Source organism: Caretta caretta, chromosome 2, assembly GCF_965140235.1.
Source record: "Caretta caretta isolate rCarCar2 chromosome 2, rCarCar1.hap1, whole genome shotgun sequence".
Taxonomy (NCBI): Eukaryota; Metazoa; Chordata; order Testudines; family Cheloniidae; genus Caretta; species Caretta caretta.
Window position 1 is genome coordinate 266,828,126 of NC_134207.1, and position 18,927 is coordinate 266,847,052.

An 18,927-nucleotide genomic window follows, 5' to 3' on the forward strand; every position below is an offset into this window, starting at 1 on the left:
CCCCCCAGCGTGACAGCTCTTATACGGATGCAGAGCTGGCCGCAGTTTAGAGGCCTTAGTCGGAAGCCACGAGAGATTTCATAGATGTATAGTTTAAAAGATCAGCCATTGGCTTTGCCTGAACCCCACTGTACCAAATATCTGGGGGCTGCCAGGGACTGTGCTGTGAAGGGCAGACAGGAGAGGCAGGTGCAGAACTTCAACCTCGAAGGCACAGAATCCTCTTTAAAAGATACCGCGGTATGTAAAACCCAGAACAACTCACCACAGCTGTGTCCGCGTCACGGAACCAGGTGTGGCCTTGATCCATTTCACTGTACAGTCGTGCGCTGGTCTGTTTCACTGCGCCTTGCTGTCTGGTGCCCCAGCGTGTGGTCTGGCTGACGCAGAAATTGCATCTGGCCACTTTACCTCAAAGCTCTTGGGCCCAAAATAGTGATTTTTTTCTTCCTTGAAGCAAGGTGTTGGTTTCCTTACAAAGAGCTATGGATTTGTGAGTGTTACTGGGTGTGGGGAGGGGAGAAGGTTGAAACCCTGCCCTGTAGTGCGGGAGACCCACATACAGACTGGGTGTCCCGGACTAGGGGATGGGCGGTCAGGCCCAGTGGTCAGAGCTGTGGCCAGGAACAGCACTGAAGCGCAGAGCCAGAGTCAGGAAGCAGGAGTCAGAGCCATGGGGCAAAGCCAGAGTCAGGAACCAAGCAGGGGGTGAGGCTGAGAACGAGGCAGCGCAGGAACGGTCGCAGCAGTGGGCCTAAGCGTGGGGCAGCCGCTGGCCTAGTGCCGCGTCTGGGCTCCAGAGCAGGGTTGGGGCCGCCTCTCAGCTGTCACCGAGGGTGTTCGGCTGCAGGCCCTGATGCCGAGCAAGGCAGTGGCGTCAGACTCGGGAAGGTCGTGCTCGAGTCACGCCGGAATGCCCTGGGGAGCCAGAACGGGGTTCCGCCACTTCTGTGGGTCCCAGGCTGGGGGTCTCCTTTCCCTCCCCAGCTGCACCGCATCCGCCAAGCAGGCAGGGGCTGGGCCCAGGCAGGGGGCGCTTGGTGGTGGGTCAGCACAGTGGGAGCTGGGGACATTGCAGCTGGGAGCAGGCGGGGGGTCGGCACACTGGGAGCCAGGGACACTGCAGCAGGGGCAGGGGGTCGGCGCACTGGGAGCCAGGGACACTGCAGCTGGGAGCGGGCGGGGGGTCGGCGCACTGGGAGCCAGGGACACTGCAGCAGGGGCGGGGGGTCGGCGCACTGGGAGCCGGGGACACTGCAGCTGGGAGCGGGCGGGGGGTCGGCGCACTGGGAGCCGGGGACACTGCAGCTGGGAGCGGGCGGGGGTTCGGCGCACTGGGAGCCGGGGACACTGCAGCAAGGGCGGGGGGTCGGCGCACTGGGAGCCAGGGACACTGCAGCTGGGAGCGGGCGGGGGGTCGGCGCACTGGGAGCCGGGGACACTGCAGCTGGGAGCGGGCGGGGGGTCGGCGCACTGGGAGCCGGGGACACTGCAGCTGGGAGCGGGCGGGGGGTCGGTGCACTGGGAGCCGGGGACACTGCAGCTGGGAGCAGGCGGGGGGTTGGCGCACTGGGAGCCGGGGGCACTGCAGTTAGAGCCAGGCAGTGTCGAGAGTGGGCAGCAGTTCTGCCCAGTCAGCAGAGCCCCCCATGGACAGCAGGAATTGGGCACAGTTAAGGGGGAGGTGGGGACGAGATGGGCTCTGCAGCGAGTCACCCCCTGCTCCCCTGGACCTTCCCCAGCACCCCCTCTGCCCCACCTTCCTCCCAGGTCCCCCTGCTCCCCTCTAATCTCTTCCAGGGCCTCCCTCTGCCCTGGGCTCCAGTCTGTCTCTTCCGAGGTCCCCCGCGCTGCGGCAGAGAGGCGGACGCCGGGGTTACCGTGGAGCTGTGGGCTGGGGGATGCATTGAGGCCCAATCCTCAAAGGCATTTAGGCGCCTGACTCCCTTGGCAGCTCTGGACATCCCAGAGTGTGTCCCGCCCGCCGAGCTCCGCAGAGCGCCCGCCAGCGGGAGTTCTGCTCCGAGAGGGCTGGCAGGCCCTGGGCCGGGAGCCAAGCTCTTTGCAGTTGCTTGCGCAGCACCTTGTTGCCGCATCCGGCAGCACTCACCAGCTGTGTGGTCCCTGCTGACAAGGGCAGGGCTGTTACCCAGCAGGCCTAAGACCCGGATCCTAGCCCCAGGGAAAACACAGTGCAGACCAGTGAACTTGCTGTGGTCACCCCCAGGCAGGGGCAGGGCTTTCTCCTCACCCAGCTACCCCGCAGTGAATACACGGCCAGGGAGAGCTGTCGGGCCCGCTGCTGCCCTTGCCCTTCTGTTCCTCATCCGCCTCCCTCGGTTTCGCTCCCTCTTTCCTGTCTCTCAGTGTGGCTTCTGCTCTCCCCTCTGCGTTCCCTCCCTGCCGCAGCTCCCGACTCCCATCTCTGCGTGGTCTGGGCCCAATCAGCCATTGACCAGTTAGCCTGGGCCCTGGATTGACCCTGCAGCGAGGTTACTGGAGTGCTGAGGAGCTCACATGCCCGAGTCCCTGTTCAGAGCTGGCTGTGGATTCAGGCAGACATCCCTGCCTCCGGGTACACTGACCCCTGGGTTTCTTTACAGCCAGACGCTGGAAACGTCCTTTTTTAAAATGAACGCTTAGCCTGTGGGCAAGCTGGCTGTGCCTCTCAGGCCACATTGAGATATTAAATGAGTCAGCTCTGCCCGTGGGCCACATGTCTGAAACCCCTGAGCTAGGGCATAAGCCAACTGCACACTGATGGCCGATAGGAAGGAAATTTCCCCTATGGGCAGTTGTTCCCTCACTGGCCATGGCAGAGCTCCTTGCGTCTTCTTCTGGACTAGACGGATGGCTGGTCTGATCTGCTGTGGCAACCATAAGAACATAAGACTGGCCCTACTGGGTCAGACCAAGGGTCCATCTAGCCCAGTGTCCTGTCTGCCGACAGTGGCCAGTGCCAGGTGCCCCAGAGGGAATGAACAGAACAGGTAATCGTCAAGTGATCCATCCCCTGTCGCTCATTCCCAACTTCTGGCAAACAGAGGCTAGGGACACCATCCCTGCCCATCCTGGCTAGTAGCCATTGATGGACCTATCCTCCATTAACTTATCTAGTTCTTTTTTGAACCCTGTTATGGTCTTGGCCTTCACAACATCCTCTGGCAAGGAGTTCCACAGGTTGACTGTGCATTGTGTGAAGAAATACTTCCTTTTATTTGTTTTAAACCAGACAATGAAACTGACCAGAAACTGAAATTGACCAACTTTGATTCACTAAGCTAAAGCCCAACTAGAGAACAAATGCCTTAAATGGTGAAATGTTCTAATGGATTTGATTTTAACTGCTGCCCTCTTAATAACCCGGGGTGATGCTAGCAACAGGGAGAAGGAGTTATTGGCACCGGTTTTTATCTTGACAATGCCCCAGTGAGGAGAACGACCTTCCTCGGCTTATTCTTCCAGAGAATGAACCGGTGCCTGGCTGTGATGATCGCTATTTTTACAGGGATGATTTCCTAGAATTCTCCCTTTAAAACCCTCACAGTGGCGTCACTCAGCAGTGACAGGTGGCAGTGGGAGGCGAACCTGACAAACACGTCAACAGATGATGGGAAGACGAGCGGGATCAGTTAACAGCCCCGAGTCAAACGAGGACAGTCTCAGAGACAAGCTGCAGCAGGAGAGATGGGTTCAAACCTCGGAAAAGCTTCATAGGATAAAATCTGCCTGGAGGGCGGGGAGCTTCCTGGAGATCAGTGGCGTGACCCCTACTAGCCTCAGGTCTATATGCTTTGTGGAAGGACATGCAATGTGGCTTAGTGGCTAAGGCAGCACCCTGGCAGTCAGGAGTCCTCAATTCTGGTCTTAGCTCTGCCACCGACATGCTGTGCGTCCTTGGGCTTGTCATTTCATTCTCCTGTGCCTTGGATTCCCTGTGTAGACAGCCAGCTCTCCGAGGCAGGCCCTGTCTCTTCCTTCCGGGTGTGGCCCCATTGGCGCTGGGAAGTCGTTTCCAGTTTGAGGAGACAGACCTGTGCTGGGGAAGGGGCTGGGCGCCCCAGGGACGTGCCTCGCATCTCGGATGGGAGGGTAGACGGGGCAACTAGCCCCTCCCCCAGCTGCAGCTACGCTTCTGTGCTTTGAGCGCGAGCTTGATCAGCGCTATCATGGGGACGTCTGCTCATGTGGACATGGCACCTCGGCCCCGCGTGGAGATGGGCCCCATGTGGCTAGCGCAGTGGGGCCCTGCTCTCAGTAGGTGATCACAGAGTGCTAGAGTACAAGGCCAGCAGGGCTCAGCAGATCATTCAGTCTGCCCCCCTGTACATCACAGACCCCCAGCACCCCCACACTAAACCCCGATAATCCTGGGTGGTGATCGGCACCCCTCGCTGCAGAGGAAGGTGAAACCCTCCCAGGTCACCGCTAGACTAACCTATGGGGAAATTCCTTCCCGACCCCCACATATGGCAGTCGGTTTGACCCTGAGAGTGTGTCAGAAGCAGGGAATGGGCGACGGGATGGATCACTTGATGATTCCCTGTTCTGTTCATTCCCTCTGGGGCACCTCGCTTGGCCACTGTCGGAAGACAGCATACTGGGCTAGATGGACCTTTAGCCTGACCCAGTCTGGCCGTTCTTATGTTCTTATGTCAGGAGTACAGCCCTGCAGCTGCGCCTTTACAGGGCTTTACAACGGCTTTACAAGCCAGCAGGCTGGTTCTTAAGCCCAGGAACAGCAGTAGCTTGCTGGCTGCTCAAACTGGCTGGGGACCAGGCCATGAGGCCTAGTGATCAGAGTCCGAGTGCCAGAGTCAAGGGGCGAGACAGAGTGGGACCCAGAAATCAGCCAGGAGTCAGGGCTGGTTCTGAGCCAGGAGCAAGGCTGGGGGCAGGGCAGGGGCTAGACTGGAGCTGTGGAGGAGCAAAGCAGGAGCTGGGCTTGGAGAGAAACGAGCCCAGGGAAGCAGAGACCCTGCGGGGGTGCGTGGAGCAGCCAGCGAGCTGGCACTGGGGCTGGGCGTAAGAACCGGACTGGCTTCCTCAGCAGGTCAGGCAGGGCGGTGCCGTCAGGTCACCTCACTGGTTTGTTCGCCTGTTGCGGGGCCTGAGCACGTGCAGCTGCGGGACCTTCTTCCTGCCAACATGTGAGCAAGGACCAGCCAGCCGAGCCCCCGAGCGAGCGAATAAGGGAGGGACGCCATCGTGCAAATCATGAACTGTAATAAGCTGCCCCTGGCATCACGGAGCTGCTTTTGCAGAAGAGATTTAAGGCTTTGCCTAGATTCCCACCTGTCGGGATGGTTCCGGGATAATGACCTGGATTGTGCCACATGGGGAAGGATCTGAACCCAGATAGACTAGAGGGTCCCCCCATCCTAAAGGATCTGGCCCTCTGCGTGCGTCCATACGTACCATGGGAGGATGCTGAGGTCACTTCCTTGGGCAGTGTTTAGACACTCCGATATCCTGCGCTCTCGCTGGACGCCATGACCCGATTGCTGTGCAACCCCCAAGTGATCCCAGCACTCAGGGGCAAGCAGACGTCAATGAATCCCAGACCATCCAGGGAGGCCGCTTTGTTCCATCACTCCGCCCCCCCCCCTCCCCCCCAGCTCCCGTCGGTCGGAGGGTGGTGCTCGAACGAGGAAGGAGAGCCAGGAGCACGTTAGGAACATCTGGGGATCGCTGGGCTTTAATCATCAAGACAGCAGGAACCCCAGGCTGGCGGCGTCTGCTCCTGAGAAGGGGCAGGCAGGACGCCCTTGTGGCTAAGGCATAGGGGTAGGAGGCTGAAGAGCTGGGTGTTCGTCCCGGCCATGCCAGAGGCAAAACACTTAGGCCAAAAGTTTCAAGCCTTGGGGTCCATGCATAGGCACCTAAAGGAGTGGCCTGATTTCAGAAATGCGGCCCCCCCCCCGACCCTCCCATCTCAGCTCTCATTGACTCCACTGTAGTAGCCATCCTGAAATGGGGGAGCTCAGGCCCCCGCTTGAGACACCAAAAATCTGCCGTTTCCTAACTTTAGCACCCCCCGCCCCCCCCGAAACATTTGAACGCTTTGGTCTGATCTCTTGCTGGCTCCGTTTTCCCATGGGTGGGATTACTCTCAGCACATAGAGGCTTCTGGGCATAACCGTGTGTGTGATGGAAGGTTTCACCCTAGGGCAGCTTGTGCCCCCAAACCCTCGTGAGCTGACCCGTGCCATGTTTGTGCCAGCCTTCCCCTCCTCCCACAGGATGCGAGAGGTCTGGGGTCTGGGCTCTTTCCCAGCTGCTGTAGCCTATAGGGAGTTTGGCCCATGCGCTGGATGAGATCCGCTGACCCCCTACGTGTCTTTGAAGATCTGGGAAGCAACCCAGAGCCTGGGTGTGCTGGGAGGGGCTGGGGGCTGTAGCTTTGGGTTTGGGGCTGGAGAGTGGCCTGGTGGCATGAGGAATGATGGGGCAATCATTCTGTGCCTATCTGATGTGAGGATGACGTCCCTTGCTCCCAGGGGTCAATTCCTTCAGGATGTTCTCCCAGCTCAAATGGGATCACACCAAACATCGTCCATCCTCTTGGATGCGGGCAGTACTACCCAGCGGCCTGTGCCTTCCGCAGCCTGCTTCAGGGACACAGCGTCACAGCGCTATTCCTGGCCTTGAAAACCACCCGTTGCATAAGTCAGGGTTTAAAATCTACTTTGCTTTTGAGTCAGGGGAGGAATACAGTGGGGAGAGGAGGACATGGCACCAAAGAAGGGTGCATGTTTCAGTCTCAAAGCTCAACGCACTCAGTTTATTCAATGTTTTCTGAACAAATTCCCACCGAGACTTCTAGCTGTGGTACTTGTGTGGTCCCCATTACCGTGGAATCTGAGCCTCACACTGCTCCTGGGAGGCAGGGCAGTGCTGTTATCCCCATTGTACAGATGGGAAACTGAGCCACAGAGCATCTAAGGGACTTGCCCAAGGTCACACAAGAAGTCTGTGGCAGAGCAGAGACTCAAACCCAGGCCTTCCGTGTTCTAGGCTAGCGTCCTAATCACAGGATCACCCATCCTCTTTCTAGGGACATCACTTGCCTCTAAACATGTAAAAGGCAGATGAGATTTTTTTAATATATTTTCAAGGGGAAGATGCTGCAAAAATCAGCCTTCCAATGGGATCCTGTTTGTAACCTTAAATATGGAGGGGCTTCTCTGTCCACACCGCAGTGCTGCTTACACCTCGCTTGGAAAAACAAGCACGTTTATGTCCCTTTTGCAGGAAGAGCAAAAAGACACGGGCAAGATGGAATGGAAAGCAAACCGCTCAGTGTGTTCCTGTGTCAAACCCTTACAGGGCAGGATTTTCAAAGGCCAGAGCTGAGTGCTTTGGAAACTGCATCTCTAAGGGGCCTGTCACTGCAGCGGCTGTTCACGGGTTTGCATTGCACTGCACCAGGGCAGCAAACCTGGGCGAGTGAGTTTCCTGTTGTGTTTCTAGCTAGTTTCACTGTTAGTTTCATTGCTGCCTTTGGATTTGCAACCAGGCTGGGGAATGGCTACATATTGGCCACCTCCACCCCCCCCCCCACTTCATTTTTTTTGCAGTGATATTTAGTTTCTACATGTCCTTAAAAAAACTCTTTTCCTATTAAGTCAACCCGCCCCCTTGTAGGCAAATCAACATTCTGGCCTCAACCAGCAGACAATTTCTCGTTCATGGAAATTACTCAGCGATGGGAAACAGACATTCAAGCCCCAGTGCCCACCTACCTCCAATCAACTCACCGGTCACTTTGACTTCAAGTTAGGCACATACTTAAGATTCATAGAGTCCATGGCCAGAAGGGACCACTGTGATCAGCTAGGCCGGTCTCCTGTATAGCACAAGCCATACGGCTTCCCTGACATAATTCCTGTTTCAACCAGAGCAGAGCTTCTAGAAAAACATCCGGGCTTGATTTTAAAATTGCCCGTGATGAGAATCTGCCACGTGCCCCTTGGTAAGTTGTCCCAATGGGTCATTCCCCTCACTGTTAAATCCACACCTTATTTCCAGTCTGAATTGGTCTAGCTCCAACTTCCGGCTGTTAGAGCCTGTTAGACATTTGTCTGCTAGCCTGAAGAGCCCATTATCAAATATTAGTTCCCCGTGAAGGTACTTATAGACTGAAGTCAAGTCACCCCTTAATCTTCTCTTTGTTAAGCTAAATAGATTAAGTTCCTGTAATTACGAGGCATGGTCTGCAATGCGTTAATCATTCTTGGAGCTCTTCCCTGAACCACCTCCAATTTATCAGCATCCTTCCTGAACTGTGAGCACCAGAACTGGGCACCGTATTCCAGCAGCAGTCGATACTAGAATACGGCCCTTGCTAAATCAGTGTGTATAGTAGGTCACATAGTCTATCCTAGTGGTTTTCAACCTGTGGTCCGTGGACCTGGAGGTCTGCAGACTACATCTAAGACTTCCACAGGGATCTTCATTGCCATTTGACATTTTTAGGGGCCTGCCAATGAAGAACGGTTGAAAAGCGCGGGTCTGTCCCATTCAGTGGATTCTAGTCACAGTGATTGTATTTACTTCTATAGACTTGAGTGTATGGGGAGAGATTTCAAGCTCCTGAACTCCCCACTGTATGCGGGTAAATCCCAGTTCTGTAATTCCAATGCCTGGCATGAATGCATCCTGACCCCTGCATGCCACTGGCAGGCCTGGGGGGTGGGGGGCAGGTATAACGCGGCATGTGGGGCAGGGAAAGGAAGCCGTTCCATACACTGAATATGAGATGCTATGGCGGAAATGCGATAACCTCGGCAGAATGGAGTAGCCAAGCCTACATTGCTATAGGTGTATTTTTATAGTGCCTGTCCCTGTCTCATCGATCCCAAGGCCAGCAGGGACCATGGTGATCATCTGGTCTGACCTCCTGACTAGCACAGGCCAGAGACCTGCCCAGCACAGGCCAGAGACCTGCCCCACAATCATTCCTAGAGCAGAGCATTTAGAAAACATCCCATCTTGATTTTAAAATGGTCAGGGATGCAGAATCCACCCCGCCCCTTGGAAAATTGCTCCAATGATTAATTACTCTGTTAAAAATGTACATTTGTCTGGCTTCAACTTCTAGCCGTTGGATTGGGATCACCCTTCTCTGCTAGATTGAAGAGCATGATTAAATGTTTGTTCCCCATGTAGATACTTATAGACTGTGATCAAGTCACGCCGTAACCTTCTCTGTTAAACGAAATAGATTGAGCTTCTTGGGTCGCTCTCTCTCAGGCAGGTTTTCTAATCCTTTAGTCATTCTCATGGCTCTTCTCTGACCCCTCTTCAGTTTCTCAGCACCATTCTGGAGTTGTGGGCACCAGAACTGAATTCCAGCAGTGGTCACACCAGTGCCAAATACGCCCATGCAATAATCGCTCTGCTCCTACTCGAGATTCCCCTGGTTAGGCATCTCAAGATCACATTAGCTGTTTTGGCCACAGCATCACATGGGGAGCTCATGTTCAGTTGATTATTCACCCCCACCCCCAAATCTTTTTCAGAGTCGCTGCTTCCCAGGATGGAGTCCCCGATTGTGAAAGTCCGGCCTGCGTTCTTCGTCCCCAGCTAGCCTGAGGCGCTCACTCTTGTTTCATTCAGTAGAAGACTTTGTATTTCAGATTGTTTTTCCCCAATTTTATTTTGCATAAAGTGCCATGGTCATCAGCAGAAAATACTTGACCCCCACTGCTCCCGGCACCCTGTGACAAGGCTCCATCCCTGGAGCACCTGGGGGGGGGGGGGTCAGCTCGCACCCAGCAATGACACATTTCGAAATCAGACATGTAGGCAAGTCTGAGATAGTACATATTACAAACAGATTTCAAACACCTCCGGGGGGTGAGGGGAAGGGAAGCGTTTTTGCTTTAAATATCAACTGTCATCTTCATTCCGCACTGGGAGGGGCGTGAAAGCGAAGGCCCCTACGTCTGTTGGGAGCATCGCCAGATTGCAAGGTGAAACCTCACACGGTTCCCACTGCAGTCTCATGGCTCTTTGGCCTCTGTAGCAACACTGGCCATGCCCTGGTACAGGGACCAAGGGACAAGTTTCTGTCCAGAATCACCCCCAAAGCCCCTCACCTCATGGGTGTCTTTGGGGGTGGAGGAGGGAAGGAGGAGGCTGGACAGCTCCACCCAAATAAATAGTGGTTCCAAAGAAGAAATGCAACAAATACTAAAAATAAACAGAGTCCGCTTCCAGTGAAAATGCATCAATCCTGACCCGAGGAATGCACTTTAATGTCCTCCCCTTATGGAAGAAAACCAGAGCGGTGTGTTTGGTTGGGGGGGAGTCCCCCCCTCCCAGTTTTAAATAAGAAACTCACTGCTGAAAAACAGCTCCACAAATGGAAAGAGAAAGATAGTGACAACTTAAATAAATCATCTTTACATGCACAATCGTCACGTACCCGCTCGCGACGCTTTATACAGGGCTATTTACACAACAGCATATCCACCGGGGGACAGGGGAGGGCGGGGAGGATGGCGGTGGATGCTGGTTTAGCAGCAACTGGCGTGGATTTCGCCAACAGTCCCGATTTTAGGGTCATGGGGGGTGGGGCTGGGGGACACGACCTAAGCTTCTATAGTCGTGGAGTTGATCTTTTAATTAAAAAAAAGCAACAAGGCATTTGGGCCCATCCCCATGTTAGTTAATGATACTCTCTCATATAAAAATATACATATAGCTTATGATACAGTAGGGCTGCGTGTGTCTATAAAGGGACTTTATATCCCTGCCTATAAATCATGTATCTGTGCACACAAGCGCCCCAGAGATGTGCAGGGCCCGGGAATGCCATGGGGATGCTCGGGAAGGTCTGAGCCTGCTCACTGCTGTGCAGGGGGTCTTTGACCTGACGGTGACTGGTCTGGGATTGTGCCCTTGCTCATCGACGCACAAAGAAACCCCTGAGCTTGGCGGATATTCTGAATCTGAATTTTGTCCCCGTACAAATTGCAGGGAGTCAGGGCTGGAGCCCCCTGGGGTTTGCCGGAGGAGTCCCCGGCTGCCAGCGCTGGCTCCCACCTTGAACAGGTGACTCGAACAAAGATGGCCTTTTCCCCAGGCGTGCATTAGGCATTGGCGTGAATAGCTGTCAACACAACCAAAAGCGTTGAAAACAGGCCCCTTCCCCACGCGCTGGAGCTTGTTTCGTCAGGGCTGAAGCTGCCTAGAGACACGCCCCGACTAGCTCAGGTAAAAACCAACCCCTTCTTATGGCCCAACGTCTCAGGCCTCATGTATCCATCAGAAACGGAACAGCAAAAGGCACAAGCCCCATTTCTTTGCAGGGCCCCTTTAAGGGTGAGCAAGAAAGAGTCCCTGAATGGCTTCCTGTCTCCAGTAAGGGCCAGATCCTGGGAGCAGAACTCCCGGGAGTCGGGGCTTTTAGGAACTCTGCCTTGGGGACGTTGTTAAAGGCCTCAGAGCTAACCAGGCTGTGACCCAGCTGAGCCCTGGTCGGTCCTAGCACAGGGCACCCAGGAAAGGTTTCCGATGAGCCATAGTAGAAGAACTAGGTGCAGTCTCCCCGCGGGCTTATCGCTGCACCGAGAACTCCCCAGCCAGGCTGGTTATAAAACCTGACCGTGGCTGCAGCTACCATGGTGCTGAGCCCGGTGCCTGGGCATCAATTAACCAATCGGCACCGCCCCAGGCACTGATATACCACGGCAAAGCCACCTGTGCGCACCTGCAGGCCCCCGAGCTCCCGCGAGAGAGCACCATGGCCTCCCCACCCAACGCGAGGCTGGGTGGGATGAGCCACCGGACCTCTGGAGGCGCCTGACAGTTTTCACCAGCAGGGCAGCGCCTCCACGGGAAATCCTGATGCGCGTGGTCTGGTAGCACCCCCGCGGTTTCCCTGCCCACTCTCTGCTCTGCGTGCGTTTGTCAGCTACCTCGTTCCGTGTCCTGAGCACGGCCTCCAGCCTGGCACCAGCTCTTGTGCCCTCCCAACCACCCGCTCGTGGAGGAGAGACGTGAACGCTCGTCCCTTGGGAATCTCTCGTGGCTTCAGGCGCCAATAGGAGCCAAGCCGCGGGCAGGTAAAGCTGCAACCTCAGGTGCTGGAGATGGAGGAGACCTATCAGACCTCCCAGCCTGCGCCCTGCCACGCAGGATTGTCCCCCGCACTCCAGTCCAGCTCCAAGTGACCCAAGTAACGGCTGCCTGGTCGCTGCAGTATCGGAGTGCCTAGCCTCAGGCCAGGCCTGGAGGTCAGTCCTCTGCCTGCAGGATGAAAAGCCTCCCAGTTCTGACAGTAATTCCCTCCGTGGCCTCAGGCAAGTGGCTTGCCTGCTCCCTGCCTCAGTTTCCCAATCTATAAAGTGGGGTGGTAATACTGCCCTACTTCCTGGGCAGGGAGGGGCTGGGAATAGTCATGGGTGCTGGTACAGCATGCGAAGTGCGAATTTTGTAATGGTGACCCACAATCCACCGTGCCTTGCAGGAAGAGTGTCCCCAATGGGAGGAGGGATAGCTCAGTGGTTTGAGCATTGGCCTGCTAAACCCAGGGTTGTGAGCTCAATCCTTGAGGGGGCCATTTAGGGATCCAGGGCAAAAATTGGGGATTGGTCCTGCTTTGAGCAGGGGGTTGGACTAGATGACCCCCTGAGGTCCCTTCCAACCCTGATAGTCTATGATTCTATGAATATCCATGCCCCTCCGCAGCCCATTCCAGTTACACCCCCCTGCTTATGGGGACACTCTCCTCTGGAACAGCCCAGAGCCATCAATCCTCCAGCCATTCTACTCCCCCAGCATCATCCCTGCGGCAGATCCTGCGCACCCCCTCCCTAGATCCTAGCTGCAAACCCTCTTCAGAGTGGGTACGCGGCAAGGGCGCTGCGAGGTAGGGCTGAATTAGCCAGGCTGGGGGCAAAGGAAGGGGCTGGACCCAAGGCTGGTGAAGCACCAGACAGCAAGAGAGTGGGTTAGCACATCCCCCAATCCTGCAGCCAGACTAGCAAAGGGACAGGCAAGCAAAGAGAGACACCAGGTGCCGAACCCACCCCTCATGCTTGGTGGGGTACAGGAGACTTTTCAAATGAGATTTAGTCAACGTAACGCTGGGGAGCAACACTCACAGGGACCCAGCGGGGATCAGGGAGTAAAGGAGTCCAGGGCTCACTCTCACCCTGCCAGATGAAGGGGGCAGGGAACTCACAAACGAAACCAGTAATGAGCAGGCTTGCAGCACCTCCGCTGGTCAGCCCTGCCCCTCTCCCCGCAGCCCGCCAGCCAGCCCTGCCCCTCCCTCCGTCCCCTCCCAGCCAGCCAGCCAGCCCTGCCCCTCCCGCCCTCTCTCAGCTCCTCCATCCTCTCCCTTCCCCTGCTTACACCACACAACACCTAGGGGACCTGGCTACTTTAAAAGACACCGGCCTGTTCGAACCCTTCTAGCCATGGCTCCTCGGTTCCCAAGGCCACGCCCAGGCCAATCAAAGCATGCAGAGGCCAGTCATGCTATTGCTACCCTCCATCTACAGCCTGGGCCCAATTCCTCCACCCCCCCACGCACCTGGAAAGTCCTTAGGAGGGGACATCAGCTACTTGTCCTCATCCTGGGACAGAGGCCCCAGCCAGCGCCAAGTCCAGGCTGCAGAGATCAGACAGGTACAAAAAGGAAGGATCCGGCGGGACTGGTACTATCAGACAGTGCAACGCACCAGCTGGCCCAGTGTCTGGCAAGGAGGGGGCGGGAGGTTTTCTAAGCAAGACAGAGCTAGTTCGAAGGGAAGAACACACCTGTACAAATACATCACCGACCGAAGCTAAAGCGCGTGTCCGAGCGTCTGTGTATATTTGAGATCCTCCCCATCGCTTTGGAATGCATCCCAAGCAGACCCGAAAGAAGAAGACATTAACAAGCCACAAACATGGCACTGGGGGGGGGGGGGGAGAGCGGGGGGCAGGGAGGGGGAGGAGGGAACCTACAGGCACTTATTGGCCTATGAAAAGGGAATCAAACTATTGGCCTTTGGCTGCTCCTCTTCTGTCTCTGACACAGACACCGGAGCTGAAGGCTGCCTCCCCCACGCTGTACACAGACACCCCTTGTTGTTGGCTCATGGGGCGGGGGGACAGCCAAGCCAGATTCCTTGTAAGTGGTTGGAGGCGTCTGGCCTGGCCTGGGGGAGAGCTGGCCCAGGCGAGTCAGAGGAAAATCCCTGGCTCGCTGCAAGCTGGTTTTCAAAGGTCACAGCAGGGAGAGGGCTGCGCTGCACACGAGGTTGGCGGGGAGGGGCGCAGCTGGTCCTTGGGGCGCCGAGCCAGTCACCGGTCCAGGACGCGAGCGAAGTCCTCGCGGGCGCTGCCTTCGTTTTTGAGGTCGGCGAAGACCTGGGTGAAGTAGTGGGGGTCGGCGTTGATCCGGAGCATCTTGCCGCTCAGGGCGTCGATGATGCGCAGGCACCGGTCCCAGAAGGCGTCCTTCGCCGCCTCCACCAGGAAGGGCTTGAGCGGGTAGGAGATCTCGTTGCCCATGTAGGAGTAGGACAGATAGAGGCAGGTGAGCAGCGCCGCCTGCAGGCCGTGCTCGCTGGAGACCGAGTCCCCGTCGATCACCTCCCGGCACAGCAGGTAGACGAAGACCACGTTGACCGGGGTGATGAAGGCCTGGTCCTGCCAGCCCTGCAGCAGCAGCGAGCGGTCCACGCTGCGCAGCCACAGGATGGGCTCCGTGGGCGACAGGTGCTTGAGGCGGTAACACCGGCGGCAGAGGAATTCGCCCAGGCACTTGAGCAGCTCGCTGGTGGAGGCCTGGACGACCACGCGCCGCGGGGAGGCCGAGCTGCCCCCGCCCGGGCAGGCGCCCGGCTTGAGGGAGGAGACGGAGGTGGTGGAGATGCGCTGGGCGCTGAGCGGCGCCCCGCCCCCCTCGTAGCTGGCGAGGTTGGCGCAGGACAGCGACTTCTTGACGTTCTCGTGGTTGAGCAGGGCCACGTCCTTGGCGTGGGGCGGGGGGTGGTTGTGATTGTGGGCGGGCCCCTTCCCCCCGCCCCGGGAGCCTTTCCTCTTGGTGGAGGCCACCAGCCGCTTCCAGGTCAAGGCCGGGATGAACATGGAGTGGCGCTTGAGGGGCTTGTCCCCCTTCTGCCCCCCGCCCTTGGCGCTCGGCAGGGCCGGGTAGTGCGCCGGCGAGCCGGAGGAGCCCTCTTCGTACAGGCTGGCCTTCCGGGAGCCCGGCGAGACGGACAGCACGGTGCCCATGCTGGGGGAGGCAGGCGGAGGGATGAGCCAACAGGGCGGGAGCCAGGCAGCGAAAGCAAGGGGGCTGCGAGTGCAAATCCCCGCATGCAGCTAATTAGCAAGCCGGCAGGGCTGCAAGCGACGCGCCGTCCGGCAGGGAGGCCATTCCCCAGCAGCCTGGCCGGGCAGCGGGCTGCCTGCGATGTGGCAGCGGCGGACGCAGCGTTAATTAGCAGCGTTGCATGGCGGTCCTGTCCTGTGCCTGCAATTAACAGCCTGGCACGCGTGCACGTAACTAGCCGTCTTGCGGAGCGCTTCCGTGCAGGCAATTAAGGCTCAGTCTTGCGTGGCCAGCCCGGGCAGGCGAGGCAGCAGCAGGCTCGAGCCCAGCCGGCAGGAGGATGCTGCCAGCCGCGCCGAGCTCCATCTAATCCAATCGCCGGCCAGGCCCGCTGGCGGGGGGCGGGCTCCTGCGCAGGTTCGCGTCCCGCCGCCGGGAGCCAGGCAGGGAGCCGGGCGAGCCCCTGGGCCGGGGGGCTCAGGGCTGCTCCCGGATCGCCGGCGGCTGCAGCCCCCGGGCCATGGGCTGGGACGAGGACAGATCCGGGCTGGCACCGGCCGCAGGGAGCCGGCGGCTGCTGCTGGCGATGGCGCTTCCTCGCCTGGCTACCTGGGCGGCAGCCGCGCCCCCCACCCCGGGATCTAGAGGCTCCGGGCGGGGCCCCCCCTCTCTGCACTCAGAGCCCCCCCGCGGCGGAGATGGCTGGAGGGGGGGGCGGGCGGCGGCCCCCCTCCCGCCGCGATCTCGGGTCCCCCCTACGGGGAGATGCTGGGGAGCCGGCCCAGGGAAGATGCGCCAGCGGATCTCCTGCCGTGGGGGGGTCACGGGTCCGCCCGGAGCAGCGGCCCCCGGCCGGGCGCCGCAGCAAAGCCCGATCCCGGGGCGGGGTGAATCCGGCCCGCTCGGCTCTCCCGGGGGTCCAGCAGCAAACCTCTTCCTGCCCCCCCAGGCGCGGCTCTCTGCGGGGCCCGGCCCGGTGCGGCGCTGCCTGGGGAGACCTGCCGCATCTGAGCCGCCGGGATCGCAGGAGCAGGAGGAGGAGGGACCGAGGGATGGTCCTTAGCAGCCACGTCCCCCCGCAGGCATCCTCGCCCCGTGGGGCAGGCAGGGAGCCGGGCTGTGTGGGGCTCGTGCTCCCCCTATGGCTGGGCCGCTGGAATAGACTTCACCGGGCGGACAGACAGACAGGCAGGGGCCCCTCTCCCCCCGACACGCCAAGGCCCCCGCCCCAGGAGATGGGCTGAGCTGAATCCAGGCTGGGTAGAATGGCTTCTGGCAGGGGCAATTAGGGTACCCGCCAATATGCCCCCCTTGCCAGCAGCCCTAGGCAATCTCCCCCTTTCCCAGGCTGCACCCCCAAGCGGGCTCTACCAGGCACGGGGGGGAGGGTGCGAATACCTGCAGCCTGGGGGCGGGGGGCAAGTGGCAATGGAGTGAGGGGGCCATGGGGGTGGCGTTCCCCACAGGGTTTGACGGGCTGCCGGATCTGCGGGCACCTGCTCGATGGGGGATGCTGCTGCTGGCAGCAAGGGGATATCAGGTCTGCAGGGCATGAGGGGGTGAGGCCGGGACCGGGCCAGGAGTGAGGGGTGCAAATGAGCAGGCAGGGCCCGGTGTTGAGCCACTGCCCCTTGTGTGTCCTCTCAACCCCCCGACCCCCCCCCCCCCAGGCTTGGAGGGGACCAGCGCTGCCAGCGTCACAGGAGAGGGGGGTCTTTTGCCTTCCCTGCTTGGCCAGATTGCCCCCCACACACAAAGTTTTGGAGGAATGCAGCTTTCCCTGGGCTGGGCTAACCCAGCCCCCTGTGCCCTGGGAAGTGGTTGGGGTGGGGAAGGAGCTTAAAGGCCAGAGGATTAGCCATCGCAGATTGGGCAAGCTAGGCCCGGGATCCTGTCTCTGTCCAAGGGTCGGAGGATTGGCCGCCGCGAGTGCTTCTTGGGGGAGGGACGCACCCCTGCAGCGAACGGACACTCTGAGTCATGAGCCCCAGTTGCTGCTTCCAAGGAGCCAAGAGGAGTTTTAGGGGAGGGGAAGAGGAAGCAGAAAGAGTCCAGAAGCTCACAGCAACTCTGCTCCCTCTGCCCGTCCTGTGAGAGATGGTCTGTCTGCTCCTCCCCACCTTCCTCCATCCCTGCAAGGCCAGGCCTGGGAAGGGAGAGGGGAGTGAAGAACCCTGAGAGATGCTGGAGGAGCAGGAGCACATGGAGGGGGAGGGCAGAGGGCAGATTGGGGGGCTGGGAATGCATAATTAGTTGCTGGGCTCTGGGGGCACAGATGTGGGGTAGAACTGGTGTGGGGCTTGCAGGTTGGGACAAAGTAGGAATGTTCTTAATGTTTTCTCTGAACACTGTGTGCACCTCAGTTTAGCTGTGTATTACTCAAGTATCTAGGCAGTGTATCTAGGCAGTGGGATAAGGGTGGCTGATTCTTGCAGAGGAGGGGGCCCGGCCATCAGTTGCCAGGCTACAGAGTGTTGGTGGTTCTCTGCAGCCAGTCAGCAATCACACCTGCCCTCTAGGGGTCACTGCAACAATCACACACCTTTATCCCACCACCTAGATACTTGAGTACCACACAGGGGAAACTGAGGCATACACAGTATGCAGAGAAAACATTAACAACATTCCCACTTCGTCACATGGGTGCATAATGAATTGATTGGCTGTGGGGTGGGCAGATGGGGCACAAATAAATTAATTAGAAGGGGGGAGGACTCTGCAACATCAGGCATTCCCTGAGAGAGCGAATGCTGAGTGGGGCCAGAACTGCCCTGCTCTGTATGTGTGGGAGTGTTGGCAGCCCTGGTGGCTTCCTGCCCCCAGCAATGCACCATGGTGTGTGGGTAGTTCCAAAATCAAGAGATCAAAAAACAGCACCATGATCTTTAAACAGCTCTCTTCATTGGGGGGCCAGGCTCCTGAGTTCTGGGTCTGACTCCTGATATTTGAATTGTGAAGTGGGCCTTAATACACTCTATGGTTAATAGCATCGAAGGGAATCTCAGTTTCTCCCCCGCCCTCACCCCAAGCACTGATCCATGTGTGAGCTTCCTTCTCAATCAGGCAGGAGGGCTTTGCATCTTCTTCACGGTAGAGGAGGTGAGGGAGATTCCCACACCTGAGCCGTTCTATTTAGGTGACAAATCTGATTATTGTCCCCGACTGAGGTGTCAACAGAGAAGGTTTTGGAACAAATTGAGAAATTAAACAATAATAAGTCCCCAGGACCAGCTGGTATTCACCCGAGTTCTGAAGGAATTCAAATGTGAAATTGCCAAACTACTAACTCTGTACCAGATGATTGGCGGGTAGCTAATGTGACGCCAATTTTTTTAAAAGGTTCTAGAGGCGATCCTGGCAATTACAGGCTGGTAAACCTAACTTCAGTGCCAGGCAAACTGGTTGAAACTACAGTAAAGAACAGAATTATCAGACACATAGGTGAACGTGATTTGTTGGGGAAGAGTCAACACATCTTTTGTAAAGGGAACTCACGCCTCACCAATCTATTAGAATTCTTTTAGGGTGTCAACAAACATGTAGACAAGGGTGATCCAGATGATACAGTGTACTTGAACTTTCAAAAAGCCTTTGACAAGTCCCTCACCAAAGGCTCTTAGGCAAAGTAAGCAGTCATCGAATAAGAG

General features: G+C 57.7%; 1 protein-coding gene across 1 annotated transcript; it reads right to left on the reverse strand.

Moving 5' to 3' along the window:
* Positions 1–13,330: 13,330 nt before the first annotated feature.
* Positions 13,331–16,384, reverse strand: LOC125631108 (cyclin-dependent kinase 5 activator 1-like). The gene has a single exon (XM_048837310.2). It carries the CDS (start codon positions 15,238–15,240, stop codon positions 14,305–14,307), a length of 936 nt encoding a protein of 311 aa, XP_048693267.1. The 5' UTR covers positions 15,241–16,384; the 3' UTR covers positions 13,331–14,304.
* Positions 16,385–18,927: the final 2,543 nt, after the last annotated feature.

Excerpts from the sequence above, each read along its gene's own strand:
- LOC125631108 (XM_048837310.2), bottom strand. The coding sequence starts at position 15,240 with ATGGGCACCGTGCTGTCCGTCTCGCCGGGCTCCCGGAAGGCCAGCCTG.